The 18,249-nt window shown below is 34.7% G+C and overlaps 1 protein-coding gene across 8 annotated transcripts in view; it reads right to left on the minus strand.

Annotated features, from left to right (window-relative positions):
- The window catches only part of LOC143190423 (uncharacterized), a 90,559-nt gene that overhangs the window by 36,281 nt on the left and 36,029 nt on the right, over positions 1-18,249 (minus strand). For 5 of the 8 annotated variants that reach the window (XM_076394887.1, XM_076395144.1, XM_076395055.1 and 2 more), the window contains exons 5-14: positions 16,254-17,527; positions 9,228-15,595; positions 7,980-8,264; positions 7,727-7,920; positions 6,892-7,666; positions 3,264-3,481; positions 3,108-3,207; positions 2,943-3,053; positions 349-522; positions 37-158 (exon numbers count right to left, since the gene is read on the minus strand). In XM_076394887.1, coding sequence (XP_076251002.1) covers positions 37-158; positions 349-522; positions 2,943-3,053; positions 3,108-3,207; positions 3,264-3,481; positions 6,892-7,666; positions 7,727-7,920; positions 7,980-8,264; positions 9,228-15,595; positions 16,254-17,527 — 9,621 coding nt within the window. The remainder of the gene's footprint in view (positions 1-36; positions 159-348; positions 523-2,942; positions 3,054-3,107; positions 3,208-3,263; positions 3,482-6,891; positions 7,667-7,726; positions 7,921-7,979; positions 8,265-9,227; positions 15,596-16,253; positions 17,528-18,249) is intronic. The other 3 variants (XM_076395299.1, XM_076395213.1, XM_076394970.1) reach the window with 1 other exon arrangement.

Here is an 18,249-nt window from a genome sequence, read left to right on the forward strand (position 1 = left end):
TTAATTCTATTCGCAAAGCATCTTTAAATCACTTACCGTAATTGTTGATGTAATTTTTGTCGATCGTTTAACAGTTCCACTTGGCGAGGATGACTCGGTGGTTTGGGATTTCGTTGATCTGGCATGGGCTTCCATTCCAGACAAAAGAACTTGAGAACCTGGAAATATTTTTAAAACATTTTACGATATACAATTACTGAAGATCGAGGAAGAGATATTTTTAAGTTACTTTTGGAAGATAGAAGAAAGAGAGGATATCGAAAGTTAAAATTAATTAGCTTAAGTAGCATCCAATGGTAATAATAAATAATCATGTTGTAATGAATTATTTTAGTTTAATATTGATACCTATGAATTTATTTAAAAGTCCTCGAGCGGCAATATCTTCTTCCGTATCACCTTCTTGATGTTCTTCAGTTTTCATTCTTGTGATTACGTCTTGAACGCCCGTAATTTTGTTTGTGTTGCTCAAAAATGTTTCGCCGCCTTTAGATGTGGTGGTTGTTTGTTCTCTAGCTTCGACTAAAGAAGGGCGTTGGGTTACAATAAGCGAATGAGTTAATGCTTACAGCTCAATATTATTAATGCTAGTTTTCTATTTAAGCCTGAATATTTATTCACATATGCAAATTACGTGCTATTTAGTATATAGAATATTTATAAAATTATTATTAGTAGAAATAAAATATATCAATAAAACTTATAACATAATAATAAAAATAGACCTTTTCATATTTTTTATTTTAATTATTTATGCAAAATGATGAATAATTGATAAGAAAGGCTAGGTTTAGTCTTAATAAGTTTTAGTAATTCGAATATAAGATTTATACAAGAAATAGATAAAATAACATAAATATTGTGTAACATAGTAATATTGTTGAATGTTAGCAATACTTTGTTTAAGTCTTGTAGCTTATATTTCAGTCTATTTATTATACGTTTGGTTCTGCGACGGCTAAAACAAATGATTACTGAAATTTGTGATCTCTTATGTTGCGAAAGAGAGCAACTCATTGGTGGCCTGTTAGCGAGAGCGTTTGTGACAAAAACAGCCGAATTGTTTAATTAATAAATGTTAAGTAATAGCAGAACTCAAGACTTACTTGAGTAATACTGTTCCCACTGTACGTTGGAAGATCTAGAAAGCTAACATTTATGGAAGGACAGCAATTAAGAATCCCTTTATAAAGGAAGCCAACGCCAAGCTGCGAAAGATGTGGTGAAACGATCATAAAAACATGAATACTTGATGATTCCAAGAATGTGGTATGATTCAGTGAATCATCGTTTATATTATTTCCCACAAACGGGTCCCTACAAATGTGAAGAAGTCCAAAAAATATTTGACCCGGACTGCCTGATTTTTCTCGCCAAGTATGGGGGAAGATTCCATTCAGATGACTGGCCGAATTATTGCAAATTAATATCTCGATATCATTAATGATGAAGATATATTGCTTTGACCAGCATATTGCTATTAAACTTTGCTGCCTTGATTTGATGAGCATTAGAGGAGTTTTAGAGCAGACTGAACTGTAGAATTCCATCTTCAACATCACTAAAGCAACTAGCAGATATTTTGGTACAAGAATGAGGTAACATTATATTGGAAACTATTCAAACACTCCACAAATCTATTCGGCGAAGAACTGCAGCTATTTTAATAGTAAATGGCTTCTCTACACCATATAAATACAACATAGTTCGTATTATTTTGACCATCCCCTGTATGTCACGGAGTAATTCTACAGAAAATTTTCATTTCATTGTCTGGATACATATATGAAAAATAATGGGGGCATTTCCAGGGCGTGGCTAAGGGTTTGGGTTATAGGAAATTTTTCATTACAAGTATTTTGTAGTGTTTATTTGATAAAACCTACTTTTAGCGTGGCTATGTACTCCTTCAAACCTATACTATCATACTCTAGATCCGTTAATGAAAAGTATTAAAAGCTATCGAGTTTGTTTTCAATTAGTTACAGTGATTATTTTGATGTCAATCATAAAAATTGTCCTATACTTGAAAAAAGTTCGAAGATATCAAAGTGAAAGTATTATTGGACATAAAGTTAGCTTGAACGCACATAAAACATATGCATGGATTAAAATCATTCAGGAGTTGATGAATCAATAGTGTGAAACATATCCATCTCTTGGGAATGATCTAGAGTTGACTATTACGAATTATGTAAAAAGAAACCATTGCAACTAATTATAATATCATGTGTAAAGTCACTAGGCGACAAAAGGATATGTAAAACAATTAGTTTTTTTTCATTACTATCATACAATTGTCTTATATTATATTCGTATGTGTATTAAAAAATTGTATTAATTTATATTAGAATCATATACTAATCCAGGAAGAGATTTGAGATAAATAAGAAACAAAATATATGCATAAATAACTGCATTTTAGTTCAATAAACGCTGAAAAAGAATAAGACTGATTTTATTTTATTTTTGCAAAATAGTACTATATAGTATAATATTACAGTTATCAGCTTATTTTAGTTTTTGTGGACTTTTCAGGTTTTTGTTAATTTAAAACAGAGAAATAAAAAGAAGTTCTTTCTCGAAATCCAGAAATGTTTAATGAATCTTAAGAGGATGACTGAAAAATATTGATTTAAGTGATTAAGGAAAAATTTATTATGTTTAGAAGTAAATTGTTATTAATGAATTTATTTTTAAGATTATATGAATCAAATACTCAACTATATTTCCACACAACGGTATTACATTAACCAGAATATCTTAATAAAACAAGTTTAAATCTTATTTTTATATTATAATATAGGGAATCGTTCAAATTTGCTTCTTTTTAATTGAATTGTAAGTTAATAAATTTTAAGTTAATTAGCTCAATTTCAGGCATAAAACAGTTTTGATTGTTAAAAAGAAAGTTAGATCATATAGTGTTATATTTTAAATACCTGGTGAGCCCTCTCTACTATGAGGGTCTTCGGTACTTTTGAAGCTGGAGGTGCGCAAAATCAAACCTGCCTTTGGGTAGGTTGTTTGCCTCTCACTCTTCAATGTTTCGACTAAAAATGCAATTTCAATAGAATGGAAATCAATATAAAATAATTTTAACTAACCTGCGTTTTCAATGAACTTTTGCGAAATAGCCTTCACAGATCCACGTCTGTTTACTTTAGTTGTTTTAGTAGTAGTTGATTCGTTTTTATCGCAAATTTCCTACACATAATAAATAAATAAATAACGGATGGAGGAAATGAGTGGCTCGTTCTCACCTTTGTTTTTTTGCTGCCGGTTAGATTTTTCAAAGAGGGCGTGTCTTTGTAACCAAATTTCTGTGTAGTAGTAACGCTGGTTACCTCTCCATCGGTAGTGATCATGCCCTCTTCTTCCAGATCTCTTGGGTCGGTTGAGTATTTCGTTACGCTTATCTGGCCAACTGGTTCCTGACCGTTTTCTGAATAATATTCGCTCGATACTACTGTGCCTTGAACTGTAAATGTGATAGAATATAATATTTAATATATATATTACTAAAATACAAATTAAAGAGAGTTATTTAAATTACTAATGCCGAAACTACACGCAATATTAGCTTAGAGTCAAAAATATCAAGTGTTCCGGAAAGTTATTATCGGTTTTTTATAAAAAAGATACATTATTTTTAAGAAAATTGAAAAATGTATTTATTCAAAGTATTGGCCATATACAGTCTATTCAAAGTTTTTTTAGTAATGCGGCGTGGATATTTGAGACGTCGAAATATTGCAATGTTGCCACATCAACTCTGAGTTTTAGTTTAGTTTGGCTTTGACATACAAGAAAATTCTAATCTAAATAAAATAATTGAACAAAAATAATATCAAGTGGAACATCATAGTATATCTGAAAACTACAGTTAATTATACAGCCACAATAATTTATAGGTAAGAGTTAAAAACCTCTTAAAACTATTGCATTAAAGAAATTTGCATACGTATGACAAACGGAAGGCGGCCGGTTATCAGACGTACCTAAAATTATTCAAAGTATTAGTTATTAATAATACATATTAAAAACCGACAAGCGTTATTTCAGCGCTTTGATTATTTTGAAAAATTTTAAATCGCTCCGTAATATACGATATCACTTCGAAAAGCCGAAAATAATAAATAGTCAGGATTATAAATTGATTGCGGCTTTAATAAAATATTTCGAAAAGGATCGAGATAATGGAGGCCCCCTTTTGCCAATAATTTCCGTTAGATAGGTAATTATTGATGGTATTAAATAATATAAGTCCCTTCAGTTGTATTGAAAATATACGAAATGTATAAGAACAGTAAGTACACAAACTATTTTATCGATATAAACATAATTTAGTAAAATTATTTTATAGAAAATTGCCTGTCTAGAAAGTATACATAAAAGAGTTAGGGACATGCAGCTTTTTGAGGGATGTAAGATATCCTTTCATACACTCTTATAGGGCATATGGTTTAAATGGTGTAAAGATAACCCCCGGAGAGGTTTAATGGAACTTCCAGACATTGCTTTAAAAATAATTAAATTTTTAAAGGCATAAAATAAGACCAAGGAATATAAACTATTTGAATTTCTGTATCTTGAATATTTCAAAATGGTTAACGGAAACTTTCAGGATATGTGATAATGCTTTGGAATGCTGGAAATTCCTTAGACAGAGTGATGAGAGTGGAAATAACTAAAGCTATGCACATAATTGAATATAACTGTGGAAAATGGTATTGTGTAGGGCGTGAAAGATTTGTGTGCACAAATATGATTGTAATTGTTCAAAATTAAACATGAGCATTAGGTTAGAACGTATGAGGAGAGAATGAATGCTAACTGTTTTGTAGATATGGTAAATGCATTAGACAGAATTCAGTGATTATTTTTTATGAAGAATGGTGTACAAGATGACCTGACAAGTAAACACACCATCGAAGGAAACAAGAACTAAACGTAATAAGGTAATTATGCTCTTGAATGAAAGTAAAATACGTTTCTCAGATATACAATTGTTAATTAGGTGGATTAAGCCTCCAGGGCGATACCACTACATAAAAAACGCGACTAGAAATTCTACAAATATCTCATGGGTGGTGTGGAAAAGAGTTAAATGTAAAAAAAACAAATTTAACCTACAAACTATCATACCTGTGTTCTTAATTGTAATTTTAAGTCGATAATATATGTATTAAATGTACTAACATTTTTATTGAATTATTTTATTTAGATTAGAATTTCCTTGTATGTCAAAGCCAAACTGAACTAAAACTCAGAGTTGATGCGGCAACATTGTAATCTTTCGACGTCACATTAATGAAAAAACTTTGAATAGACTGTATATAATTAATACATCGTGCCTATCTTTCTTTCCGGTACATTATGGATGCCATCCCAAAAACATATTTGTCTATTGAGAAAAACCATTCATCGAGCCATTGATGTAAACAGTTGATTGTTGAAGTCTGATTTGACCAGTTTTGTTTTATGAGACGCGTTCTTAGGTTCCATTCTGGATGTTCTCTAATCAACGTATGGTTCAAATTGGTCACTTGTTGTTTTGTAATACACTATGCTACTCTGGTCTCACCAAATACAGATAATTGTCTTGATTAATCTTTATTAACTGATTAAACGTCTTGGTCTTGGATTCGATCGGCCGGCTTCGCTAGGTGATAACCATGACTTTTGTGCTTAGGGCCTCCGAAATAAATCTACTCGTCATCCGCCACCATTCGATGCAGAAATGATTTCCTATCATATCTTTCAAGTAGAATTTCACAGGCAATATTTCGATTTTTCATTTGCCTGCCAGTCAATTAATGTGGCACCTACATACCCATCTTTTAAATTTTCCCCATTGCTCGTAATCAGTCGCTAATGGTCGCTTGGGCCACATTTAACGTTTCTACCAATTGCTTTTGAGTTTGGGTTGGGTCTTCATCTAATAACTCTGGCAGTTTCGCATCATCAAACTTTTTCTTTGTCTTCCACATCGAAGTCGCCACTTGTGAGTTTTCGATACCACGCCTCGCATGTTTTTAAGGTTAGGGTTTGCTCACTGTAAGTTTCTACCAGTAAACGGTGAGCGGTTTCTATTAGTTTCTACTAGGAAACGTTCAGCGTCTTTTTTCTTTTGATTAAATACGAAAAATAATACACGTTTTCATGCACGAAACTTGACATTTTCAAAGAGGTATAAATCTATGACGGTGTTATTCTCGTATATATAACATCTATAGCTTTGAAGCTTAATATCTTAATAAAATGATGTTTCTCTGTTAGTTAGCGACATCTGTTGTTGTGAAAACAGGTGATGACTTTCCGGCACAACTGGTAAATGACGTTATAAAACCTGTCTATTTTCGTGTTCTTATGAGACACTATTTTGGTTATAACTTACGATAAAAACAAATAACGTAGCTTGAAATTTGCCAAATATCAGAAAGTCTATGTACGGAACGAAAGGTATCAATATACTATTGCAATATCGATCACTGACAACAATAGTAGTAGTGTAGCGTAGGATAGCAAAAATTAACAATATTGAATGACAGTAAGATAAAAAATAAAATGATGGAGAGACCTATAAATAGTTTTAACTTTAAACTTCATAGTTTTAATGAAACACAATATTCAATTTTGAAGTGTAACTAAGAAAGTAATAGAAATTTGTGTAGAAATGATATATAGTCTATTCAAAGTTTTTTTGTGTATGTGTCATCAAGAATGTATTGCCTGCAGCACTTTGTAAATTCATTTCAAAATCAGACAATATTTTCCTTCTCATTTTATTCTGGTTAAAAAGAGACATAATGCTGTCTGATAAGTTCGAACGTGATACATACGAACGTGCGAAATAAAAAATGTATACCTATTCTATCTTAAACTCACCTTTAGTGGTAGTATTTTTATTCTGGGCTCGTAATGCTTTCAGTCCAAATAACGGAGTACCATTCTCATCTGTTGGCCCTACACCATAACTAGATGTAATGATATCTGTTGGTTTAACTTCTTTTGATGGGCTGCTTCTCGAACTCGTTTTCTTAGTCACTGTGCTAGTACCAGAAGTTACTTTTTTGGTGTTTGTTTCTTTTGTGTTCCTCAAGTTTCTTTGTTTTACCCATTCTGGTTGATTATCCTCAACTGGTTTCTTTGAACCGGGAACGGTCTTTTTCAGAGTAGTAAACGATTTTGTTTCTGTGGTGGTAGTAGTGGTTACTCTGACACCTCCGGGAATTGATTCTGTAGTTTTTGTAGTAGTAACTTTTCCTGTAGGGTTAACGTCCACGGTTTTGGTAACTTTCCTCTCGGGACTTAGTCGTTGAGGACTAGATCTATCACGTACTGGACTCGGACTTTTTCTAATCACATTTGTTGATTCGCTAGAGTACCTTCTTTCACTTTTCGAATAGGATGACTGATATTCGGAATGTTCGACGCTAGATCTTCTCCTGTCAACTGTATCAGTATACTCATATAATTTCTCAGGGCTTGACCTTCTTGGTTCGTCTGGGCGTACAGACTTTACTGGACTAGAACCTCTTCGAACGACAGATCTTCTTTTTGAAATATAAGTCTCCAGGGTACCTTCTGTTATAAGTCTTTTCACTAGACGAATTTGGGTTCGAATTTTTCGTCTTATTTCATAACTGACGACGATCTCTAACTATAAATAAAAATATTAAAAAAACTAAACATATACATTTAATTATTTTGATTTGCTCACCAACTCTTCCAAAATCTCCAAGTCAAATATTTCATCGACCTCCTCTTCAGTTATTTTCTTATCCACGCTAATTCTCCTCCTCTCTATCGAAGAGCTATCGTTTGTTTTTGAAACTTTATCTGAATCAGTTCTTTTGAGAGTTACACCGAATCTGGATGGTTTAGAATCGGTACTATCTTGTGGCTGAATTTTTACTGTAAAACATAAGTTAAGATCACTATGAAATAAACTGTTATTGTATGTATAATATTACGTTGAGTGATACTGTCGCGATGGGGGCTATTAGGTCTTAAACTTCTATCCAAGGGTTTCATGTAATGAGGAATATCGCCGTCTGGTGATGGTTCACGGCTCCTTGGAGTATATGTGACAATTTCAGGTATTTTTTCAGGGGAGCTTGGCCTGAATCTCGTAATTTCTATTTTTTCTGGAGATCTATGTCTGTCGTTATCGACGATAGATCGTTCTGGCGATTTTTGAGGGGACTGTGATCTTCTTGTTATTTCTTCCACAAGCTTAGCTGATCGCAAGTCCTTATCTAAAAACAAATTGAATTTTGGGTAAACATATTTTCATTAATTTAACATCAAGCTAGACATTCATTTTAATATACTTTTAAATTAATATGGAGAGAATTAGCTAATATTATATATTTTATCTTTTTTATTTAACAATAGTCTCTTATCAACTATCGATGGAACTATCATTTATGGAAATGATGTTAATAAGGCTTCGATGGACTTTTGGAGAAACAAGCCGAGAAGGGCAGATGGGATTTCGACCGAATACAGGCTAGTTAAGATAAATATATGATAAATTTCACCACTGTTACTAATTACGATTTGTAGTCAGATGACGATGAAGAGGATGATCGTATTAGCCGAATGTTTAAATCATAGAGACATTTTTTTTACAAAAAGAATTGTGCGTCATATGGTTAGTTAGTGAACAGTTGGACAGTAAATGTCAGTTTAACTAATACCGTACTTCAACCAACTAATTAAAAATAACTTTGTAAAAATATCAATACATTATCATGGCCTCTCAATTTCCTAATTCTTATTAAAAATTCTTATTGAAGCTGGACAATTCATATTAATAAACAAACAATACTTAGATATAAATATACTATTCTAGGTGGACCCGTGGTGTACATGGAAGTCAATTTAATGAGTGAATTTTCAGTTTTGGAATGTTGAGCATTAACTGAGATACGAAGGTCCCAGTTCTTTCAAAAGTACTAATACTTCTCACTCTATAGATAACAAAATTATCTGTTCGTAGTTCTGAAAATACTGTAACATTCACCTCTATGTATACTTATATCTAAACCTCTAGAGCAAAATCAGCCCTAATATTAAAACCTTTTACAATAATATTTTGTAGAATGCCAGGTATGAGTGATTGTTATATTTAAAGGCATCACTCAAAAGTTCTAGTTATGGTTTTAATATTATTGACACAGTATAAAAGTGAAAAGTGTTGAATGTAGCAAACTTACCATTTTGAATTCTATTACTTTTGATAGATGATCTCCTACTGATTTCTTCCCGATCTTCTGTTTGAACACTGGTTCTTGTTTCATCGGTTCTTTTTGTTGTTTTTCCCTCAAATACAGATGGTCTGCTCAGTATATCTCTTTGTTTAGGTTTAGTTTGATCTTTTGCAATATTTTCAAACAATGCTTTTGCTTTCTTAATGCTTTCGGTATTTCTTAGACGACTTGTAGTACTTAAGATGGTTTTGTTATCATCTGTGGTTGGTGATCTTCTAGGCGATGGCACTGATTTGTCCTCTATAACGTGAGTAGTCTCCGTTATTTGGGTTTCTGTTATACCCGTTGTTCGATCGGGTGTATGACGAGGAATCAAACTTGGACGAGTGTACAAAGGACTTCTCTGTCTTGGCGAAGGCGACATTTCACGTTCTGGCGATAAAGATGTAGATTTTCTTGTGTATGTTTGTTGCCTTTCATACTGAACATCCCTGTTAGGTGAGCGCCTATCTACCTCCCTTGGTTCATCTTGTCTTGGCTTAATATCAATTTTTGAAAGGCTGATTGGTTTGGAGACTGTATTAGTTAAATGTTCCGCTGTGGTAATAAATTTGCTGACTTTGTCAGATACACTCAGTAAACATTCATCTTCTTTTAGTTCATCGTCGATCTGGGTAAGATCAGGCCTTTCAACTTTAGGTGCCCGACCCGTTGGTTTTTTCGGTTTGTTGGCCTCCTCCACCGAAGTTTCAAATTCCTCCACTTTTCTCTGGATACTCACATTGGTTTTAGGAGTTTTAGATTTCTCTGGAAGTTTTTGCGAAGTAAGTTGTTCAGCTGTGGTAATAAATTTGCTCACTTTATCGGACACACTTAGCAAACACTCGTCTGATCGATCGAGTAAATCATCGGATATTTTAAATACTTTGCTTTTGTCCGCAGATGTTGGTTTTGGTTTAATTGGTTCTTTCGTAAGCTTATCAGCAGTGTCCATAAATTTGTTGATTTTTTTGTCGATACTCAACAAACTTTCATCTGTTTCTTCGACTCTATCCACCTCAGTAATTTTTTTCCTGTTGTCCGTTATCTCGGTTATTCTTGTGAACTCCTGAGTATCTGGAGATTCAAAAATAGGCATATCCGACAATTTCTTCGGTTTCCTTCTCAAACTACCATCATCAGGTTCACTAATTTCGTCGGGATATCTAACTGGACTTGACTCTTCTTCCTCATCACTTGTTAAGGGTCTGGGGCACAACCTGTCAGGTGTAGGTTCCCTGGATGATTTCGATCTTTGTAAATTTACTATAATTTCGCGATCGGTAATGTCATCATTGTTAATAAGTACAGTTTTTGTTGTTATGACATGTTCTCTTGGTAGTTGTTCTCGAATTCTTTTAGTAAAGGTCTCGTCCGTAGTCCGAGAGAACTCATTCTTATCTTGTCTAAATTCAGTGAAAGAACCTTCTACACTCTCCACTAGAGAGTCATCTTCAGTGTCCGATGATGCATATCCATTCGTGGGCTTGCGTTTTGGTTTCTTACTGGGAGTTTTGGATTGGGGCGTTTTTGTTGATGGTTTAGTTTTAGGAGTGACTGTAATTGTAGTTGTTACAGTCGGTTTGGTGGTCCTTGTATCTGTTACCGTTTTTCGAACTGTAGTTGAATATTTGGTTGTGGTCGGTGTTTTAGGTTTTGTTTCCGTTGTTTTATATGAAATTGGTGATTTCTTTGTACTTAATTTGCTTGGTACTTCGGTGATCTTAGTTTTAGGAACATTCCCATTTACCATAATAGTTTTAGTGACTTTCTTCTTTGTGACTGTATCATCTACTCTGTTTGTTCTGATATGAAGTGTTTTGTCTTCTCTCAAATTTTCTTTTTCGATGTCATGTAATGTCGTTTTGACAGGTTTGGTGGTTTTCCTTATTGGTTCCTTTCTAACCTTGTTTACTTTAGAAAATTGGTCTTGATATTCGGATTCTCCAATGAACTTGGTTTTTTCTACTCTGTAAATAGTTTCGGGTTGTTTTTTAACCGCTTGTGGCGAATAAACCGTTTTTGGCGTTGGTTTTTTGACAAGTTTGGTTGTCGTTGAAACAGTTTCAGTTACTTTTTTAACTGATGTTTGGGTGGGTTTTCTCATTGTCGGTTTGTCTATTGGAGAATCTTTTTTTGTTACTGTCGTCTTAATTATTTCTGTGGTAGTTTTCGTTGAGGGCTTTTTATCCTTTGGCGCCGTTTTGTCTTTTCTCAAAGTAGTAATAGTTTTAGATTCAACTGTATTAGCGGCATTTTTGTTAGTTTTCTGAACTTTTTTAATATTTTCATTTTTAATATCTGAAATTTCGACTATTACATTTTCCTCTAAAGTGTGGACGTCCTCATCCGAAGTGCTGCTCTCCGATTTGGTTCGGGGTTTCTGAGACTTTTTGATCGGTTTCTTATCGATTTTAACTGAAAACAAATCCTTTCCTACTATTCTTTCTGGAGAGGCCCTAGTGGGACTCCTCTCTTTGGGTTGAACGGTTCTCGTATGTTCTACGATTTCAGATTCCAGAAGTTCTTGTGTAGTTCTCTTCTTATCAACTCTAGTTATCTCGTCTTCTCTACATAACTGACTGAATATTTTCCGTTCAGCCACAGGCTCTTCTACTGGTTTTCGTGTTTCGATCATATTAAGATGCTTTTCTGTAATAGTTTCATAAATTTCATCATCAGTTGAAGGCACATCTCGTGGTTTTGTAGCTCGTTTTCCTTCAGGAATTTTACTACTGGGTTTTCTTGATTTATCATTTATATTTCTTTCAATCTCCAATATTTCTTTAGTAGATCTCTTTTTGTCAGTAGTTATAATCTGATCATGTTTATAAATTTCATCTGTTGTTCTTCTTTGATAATCCTCGTCATAATTTTCAGTAATTTCGGAGATCTCCTCAATTTGTTCTTGCTCATCCTCTGAGGTCTCATCATCTGATGTCGTTTTTTCCTTTTTAATTTTTTTAGGTGATTTAGGTTGCTTTTTCCCTGGGATAGGTTGAACTTTTTGTGTAATTTTTTTATTTTTGATATATTCTTGGGATGATATATCTATGACAGTTCTATCGTATTTACTTGAAGTTTTTCTTTCAGGATTTGTTTCAACTGGTTCCCTTCGAGGAGCCTTTTTCACTTGTGATGGGTATTCACTAACACCAGGACGTGATTTTACTGGAGATTTCTTTTCTAGGTAAGTTTCCAATGGTTGTTTTTCAGGAACTCTTTTAACCTGCTTTGAATATTCTACAATTGAAGAGGGTATAGATTTTGTTGGAGTTTTCTTTTCAGGGTAAGGTTCCACAGTTTTTTTCTGTGGAGTTTTCCTAACCTGTGATGGATATTCTGATACATTTGGCCCAGACTTTACTGGAGATTTCTTGCCTGGGTATTTATCTAATGGTTCTTTTTCTGGTAATTTTCTAGATTGTGAGGGAAACTCGCTCACCTTCGGTCCAGATTTTGTAGGGGATTTTTTCTCAGGATATGGCTCTAGTGGTTCTCTTTCAGGGGATCTTTTAATTTGAGATGGAAACTCATCGACCGTTGGTGCAGATTTTTTAGGAGATTTCTTTTCAGGATATGGCTCTAGTGGTTCTCTTTCAGGGGATTTTCTGATTTGCGATGGGAATTCGTTAACACTTGGCTTATATTTAGTGGGAGATTTTCTTTCTGGATAAGGCTCCAGAGGTTCCTTTTCAGGAGATCTTCTAATTTGAGATGGGAATTCATCTACACTGGGCTTAGATTTAGTAGGGGATTTTCTTTCTGGATAAGGTTCCAGAGGTTCTTTCTCATGAGACCTTTTGGTCTGAGATGGGAATTCGTCAATGCCCGGTTTATATTTTTCAGGACTTTTTCTGTCTGGGTAAGGCTCCAAAGGTTCTCTTTCTGGGGAACTTCTAACTTGTGATGGAAATTCGCTGACAGTTGATCCGGCTCTTTTTGGAGATTTGTTTTCTGGATATGGCTCTAGTGGTTCTCTCTGAGGAGATTTTCTGATTTGAGATGGGAATTCGTTTACAGATGGTCCTGATTTAGTAGGGGCTCCTTTTTCTGGATAAGGCTCTATTGGCTCCCTTTCAGGGGACCTTCTGACTTGTGATGGAAATTCGCTCACTGTTGGTCCACATTTTGTTGCAGATTTTTTATCCGGATAAGTCTCCAGAGGTTCTCGTTCAGTGGACCTTCTGACTTGTGAAGGAAATTCACTGACAGTTGGTCTGGATTTTGTTGGAGATTTTTTTTCCGGATATGGCTCTAATGGTTCCCTCTGAGGAGATTTTCTGATTTGAGATGGAAATTCATTAAGAGATGGTCCTGATTTAGTAGGAGATTTCTTTTCTGGATAAGGCTCCAGAGGCTCTCTTTCAGGGGACTTTCTAACTTGTGATGGAAATTCGCTCACTGTTGGCGCACTTTTTGTAGGAGATTTTTTTTCTGGATAAATTTCCAGAGGTTCTCGTTCAGGGGACCTTCTGACTTGTGATGGAAATTCGTTGACAGTTGGTCCGAATTTTGTTGGAGATTTTTTTTCTGGATACGGCTCTAATGGTTCTCTCTGAGGAGATTTTCTGATTTGAGATGGGTATTCGTTAACAGATGGCCCTAATTTAGTAGGGGATTTCTTTTCTGGATAAGGCTCCAGAGGCTCTCGCTCAGGGGACCTTCTCACTTGTGATGGAAATTCGCTGACAGTTGGTCCGGATTTTGTTGGAGATTTTTTTTCTGGGTATGGCTCTAATGGTTCCCTCTGAGGGGATTTTCTGATTTGAGATGGGAATTCGTTAATAGATGGTCCTGACTTAGTAGGGGATTTCTTTTCTGGATAAGGCTCCAGAGGTTCTCGCTCAGGGGACCTTCTCACTTGTGATGGAAATTCGCTGACAGTTGGTCCGGATTTTGTTGGAGATTTTTTTTCTGGGTATGGCTCTAATGGTTCCCTCTGAGGCGATTTTCTTATTTGAGATGGGAATTCGTTAACAGATGGTCCTGACTTAGTAGGGGATTTCTTTCCTGGATAAGGTTCCAGAGGCTCCTTTTCAGGGGACTTTCTGAATTGTGATGGAAATTCGTTGGCTGTTGGTCCACATTTTGTTGGAGATCTTTTATTCGGATAAGGTTCAACAGGTTCTCGTTCAGGGGACCTTCTGACTTGTGAAGGAAATTCACTGACAGTTGGTTTGGATTTTGTTGGAGATATTTTTTCTGGATAAGGTTCCAAAGGTTCTCGTTCAGGGGACCTTCTGACTTGTGAAGGAAATTCACTGACAGTTGGACTGGATTTTGTTGGAGATTTTTTTTCTGGATATGGCTCTAATGGTTCCCTCTGAGGAGATTTTCTGATCTGGGATGGGAATTCGCCTACAGATGGTCCTGATTTAGTAGGGGATCTTTTTTCTGGATAAGGCTCCAGAGGTTCTCGTTCAGGAGACCGTCTGACTTGAGATGGAAATTCACTGACAGCTGGTCCGGATTTTCTAGGGGATTTCCGTTCCGGGGATTGTTCTAGTGGTTCTTTCTGAGGGGACTTTCTGATCTGTGAAGAAGTCTTTTTTGTTTGGATAGAATCCGGGTATTTTTCTGGTGATTTTCTTTCTGGACTCTTTTTATCTGTTAGTTTGGGCGTAGAGGGAGTTTTGGTCACGTACAATCTGTTAACTACATCATCGCTATAGGTTCTAGTAGACACCTCTTTCACTGATGTCTTTTTCAATGAGTTTCGCTCTAAACTTGATCGGCGAATTTCTTGTTTGTCTTGCTTTAAACCTAAAATTTCCTTAACTCTTTCCTCATACGTATCTGTTCGAGTGGTTTTAGGTTTTTCTGATGTAGGCGTGGACTGTTTAGTGGGGGATTTTTTCAAATCGGTTAATGGGGAGGTAGGTGATCTGTCAGTGACCTTTTTAGTTTTTCTTGTTATATCCAAACTGTCAGGACGTGCGGTGTCTGTGATTTTCTTGTTTGTGGTGCTAGTTGTAGTGGTAATCGAAATTGAATCGTCCGTATCATTGCGGACGTACTCGAAATCACTTGTCGTCGTTGAAGTCGGAGATGGACTTCTAGGCTTATTCTTGCTTCTTGTCAAAGTATTTGTGTCGGTACTATCTGTCGTGGTGGTTTCAGTTCGAGACCGCCTAGTAATTGTATCAGTACTATAATGCTCGGTGGTTTTTGGTTTTTTCGTACTGTCATTAGTGGGTTTTCTACCAGTTGGATGTTTTCCTTCAGGAGAATATTTCGACGTTTTTGTGGTTTTATACGTTATTGTTTCCGTACTGGAACATTTATCGTTAGGTTTTTTAGGGCTGGTAGATCGACCACGATCTGGAGAAGTTCTACAACAAAATTAAATTAATTACTTCGACATATATCTTAGTATAACGAAAACTAGAAGATATAAAACGTGAAGATGACACATGATTTTAGTAAGACTCTTCAAGAGTAACATCTTATTACAGAAAAATTCCATGATTTACTTCCGGGTAAAAATTAATGATTTAATACCACAGTTGATATACCATCTTTGTCAAATTCAATTTAAATTAAAATATTATAATTTCATATTTACAATTCCAGATAAGACTGATGATCTATTATTATTGAGTAAAGAATAATAGATATAATTATTCAGAAGATTTATTTACACAGTTGCATTTAGTGATTGTGTTTTGGCTGCAACACTATCTTTGGTTTTAATTACAGTTAAAAAAGGATCAGCTCTTTTATGTATTTGTATATTGGGTTGCAATTTTGTTCAACTTTCTTTACTTCATACTTTATTTTCATTGAATTAATAAAGATTCACGCCTGTTTTGAAATCTTATTTTAAGTATTTCTCAACTATATTAAATTAATTTTATAAATAGCTGCAGGAGCAGATAAGAAATACTATTTAATAAAGAATCATTTGTTTTGTTTGGTTATTACATTTTTATAATCTTAATAATTATTTGAGATATCAAATCTCTTCAAAGCCTGTTTCTGTTGACTTACCTTGAAGGGAATCTCATTTTTTCAGGACTGCTTCTCAAAGATGTGTTACTTCCAGTTCTGGGCGTATTTCTTCCACTTCTGGTATTTCGTTCTGGTGTCACTGATCTTAGAGATCGTGCAAATGCATCATGGGTGGGGCTAACATCAACCGAGATTCTTTTGCTGGTATACTCAGTACGATATGTTGTTTCGTACTGACCCTCTGTGGGTTGCGGTTTTTCAATCTCTGATTTTCCCGGTTTTATTGGTTGACGTCTTTCCGGCTGTTCATATGGAACATCGTTTGGGATTTTACGTTGAACAGGAACTTGGTAAGGTTCCTGGTTTGGCTGTTGTTTTTCTTGAGGTTGTTCATATGGAGTTTTCGGAGAACCTTGAGGTTGCACAGGAGTATGACAAGGTTCTTCGATTGGTTGGGTTACTCTCTGAGGTTGTCCATAGGGAGTTCCTTGAGTGCTCTTAGGTTGCAGAGGAACTTCGTAAGGTTCCTGGTTTGGTTGAGATTTTCTCTGGGGTTGTTCATATGGAATATCCTGAGAGCTTTTGGGTTGCACAGAAGATTGGCAAGGTTCTTGCATTGGATGAGGCTTTCTTTGAGGTTGGTCGTTAAAATTATTTTTTGTCTCAGTTATATCCCTGGTATTGATTTCTTGTTGTCGCTCAGTTGTGATGAATTCATCGTTCACAACCTTTTTCCTATCTACGATATCTTTTTTCTGATTAATTTGATGAGTTTTAGTGGTATGATAGGTAACATCGGTTTGTTCACGGGGAATTTCTTCAGTAATTATAGTTCTTGTTGTCTTAATTGTTGTAGTGGTGGAATCTGCGGGGACAGTGATGATATCAATTGTTTTATTATCAACTTTTCTAGTATCCTGAAGATTGGTGTCATTTTTTCGAGTTTGGATACTTTCGCGTATAATTTTAGTAGTATGTTGATTAGAGTATCGCTCATTTACATCTGTGTTATCGGTATGGTCTCCATACTCCTTTACCGTTTTTACTTTTATGTCAACAGTTTTTCCTGGTTCAATAATATATTCAACTGGTCTTCGATCGTCGCGTGTTGTAGACCTTTTGGTGTCGTTTATAACACTGTTTCTAGTGTGAGTTTGTGCGGTGCTTGAAGATGATCGACGCTCTGTTTTTGTAGACCCAATGTTACTGTATTTTTTGTGGGTAGCTGTTGATGTCGAGTTACCGTCCTTAGTGACGTAATGTGTTGTAGTTACGACAGTACCATCGGCTAATGTTTTGGTTTCTTGCGTTATCTGAAAATAATAAAGTTATTTTATATTATTGTTTGTGCAGTAGTTTATATGAATATATTGTGTGAATTAATAATCTATAAATAATAATAAATATAGATAACTTCTTGACCTGGTGAACTTCGTTTCGCCTACATCTATGTGTACGGCAAAGTAAGTGATACATTTGTCTTGTATCGTTTAAGATTTTGTTAACTTATTTCTGATAAAAATTTGAATGTTGACGCCCTCTTAGCCTATTTAATATCCATATGACTATAATAATTTGTATCTTGGTGGTCATCAATGCAGTTAGCAGTTAATTATTTAGTCACTAGTTAGTGAGTAAATAATATCAAATGCAAAATACATTCATAAAGCATACCTTTACCATATACAGTCACCACATGTTTCAACTTTATACTTGATAAAACTTTTCTCGACTGGAATTAGACTACGATTCGAAATTACTGTTAGCACATAACATAAAGTGTTATATAGAGGTTTAACTTGAAGTAGACCAAATCGAGGAAATGTTTTGCGTGGTCCCACCAATGCGGGTACTTAAATCACTTTTTTGATTGGTTCGCTGGAATTGCCCCACAAAGGCATTTGATCGGCCCATTTTTATAGCGTTATTGTTTGTTTCTATGGTTTTTTCTGGTATATATATATATATATATATATATATATATATATATATATATATATATATATATATATATATATATATATATATCCAAATT

The sequence above is a fragment of the Rhynchophorus ferrugineus genome, unplaced genomic scaffold, assembly GCF_030347505.1.
Source record: "Rhynchophorus ferrugineus isolate W39M unplaced genomic scaffold, kcgeb_rfMv2 rfM1, whole genome shotgun sequence".
Lineage (NCBI taxonomy): Eukaryota > Metazoa > Arthropoda > Insecta > Coleoptera > Curculionidae > Rhynchophorus > Rhynchophorus ferrugineus.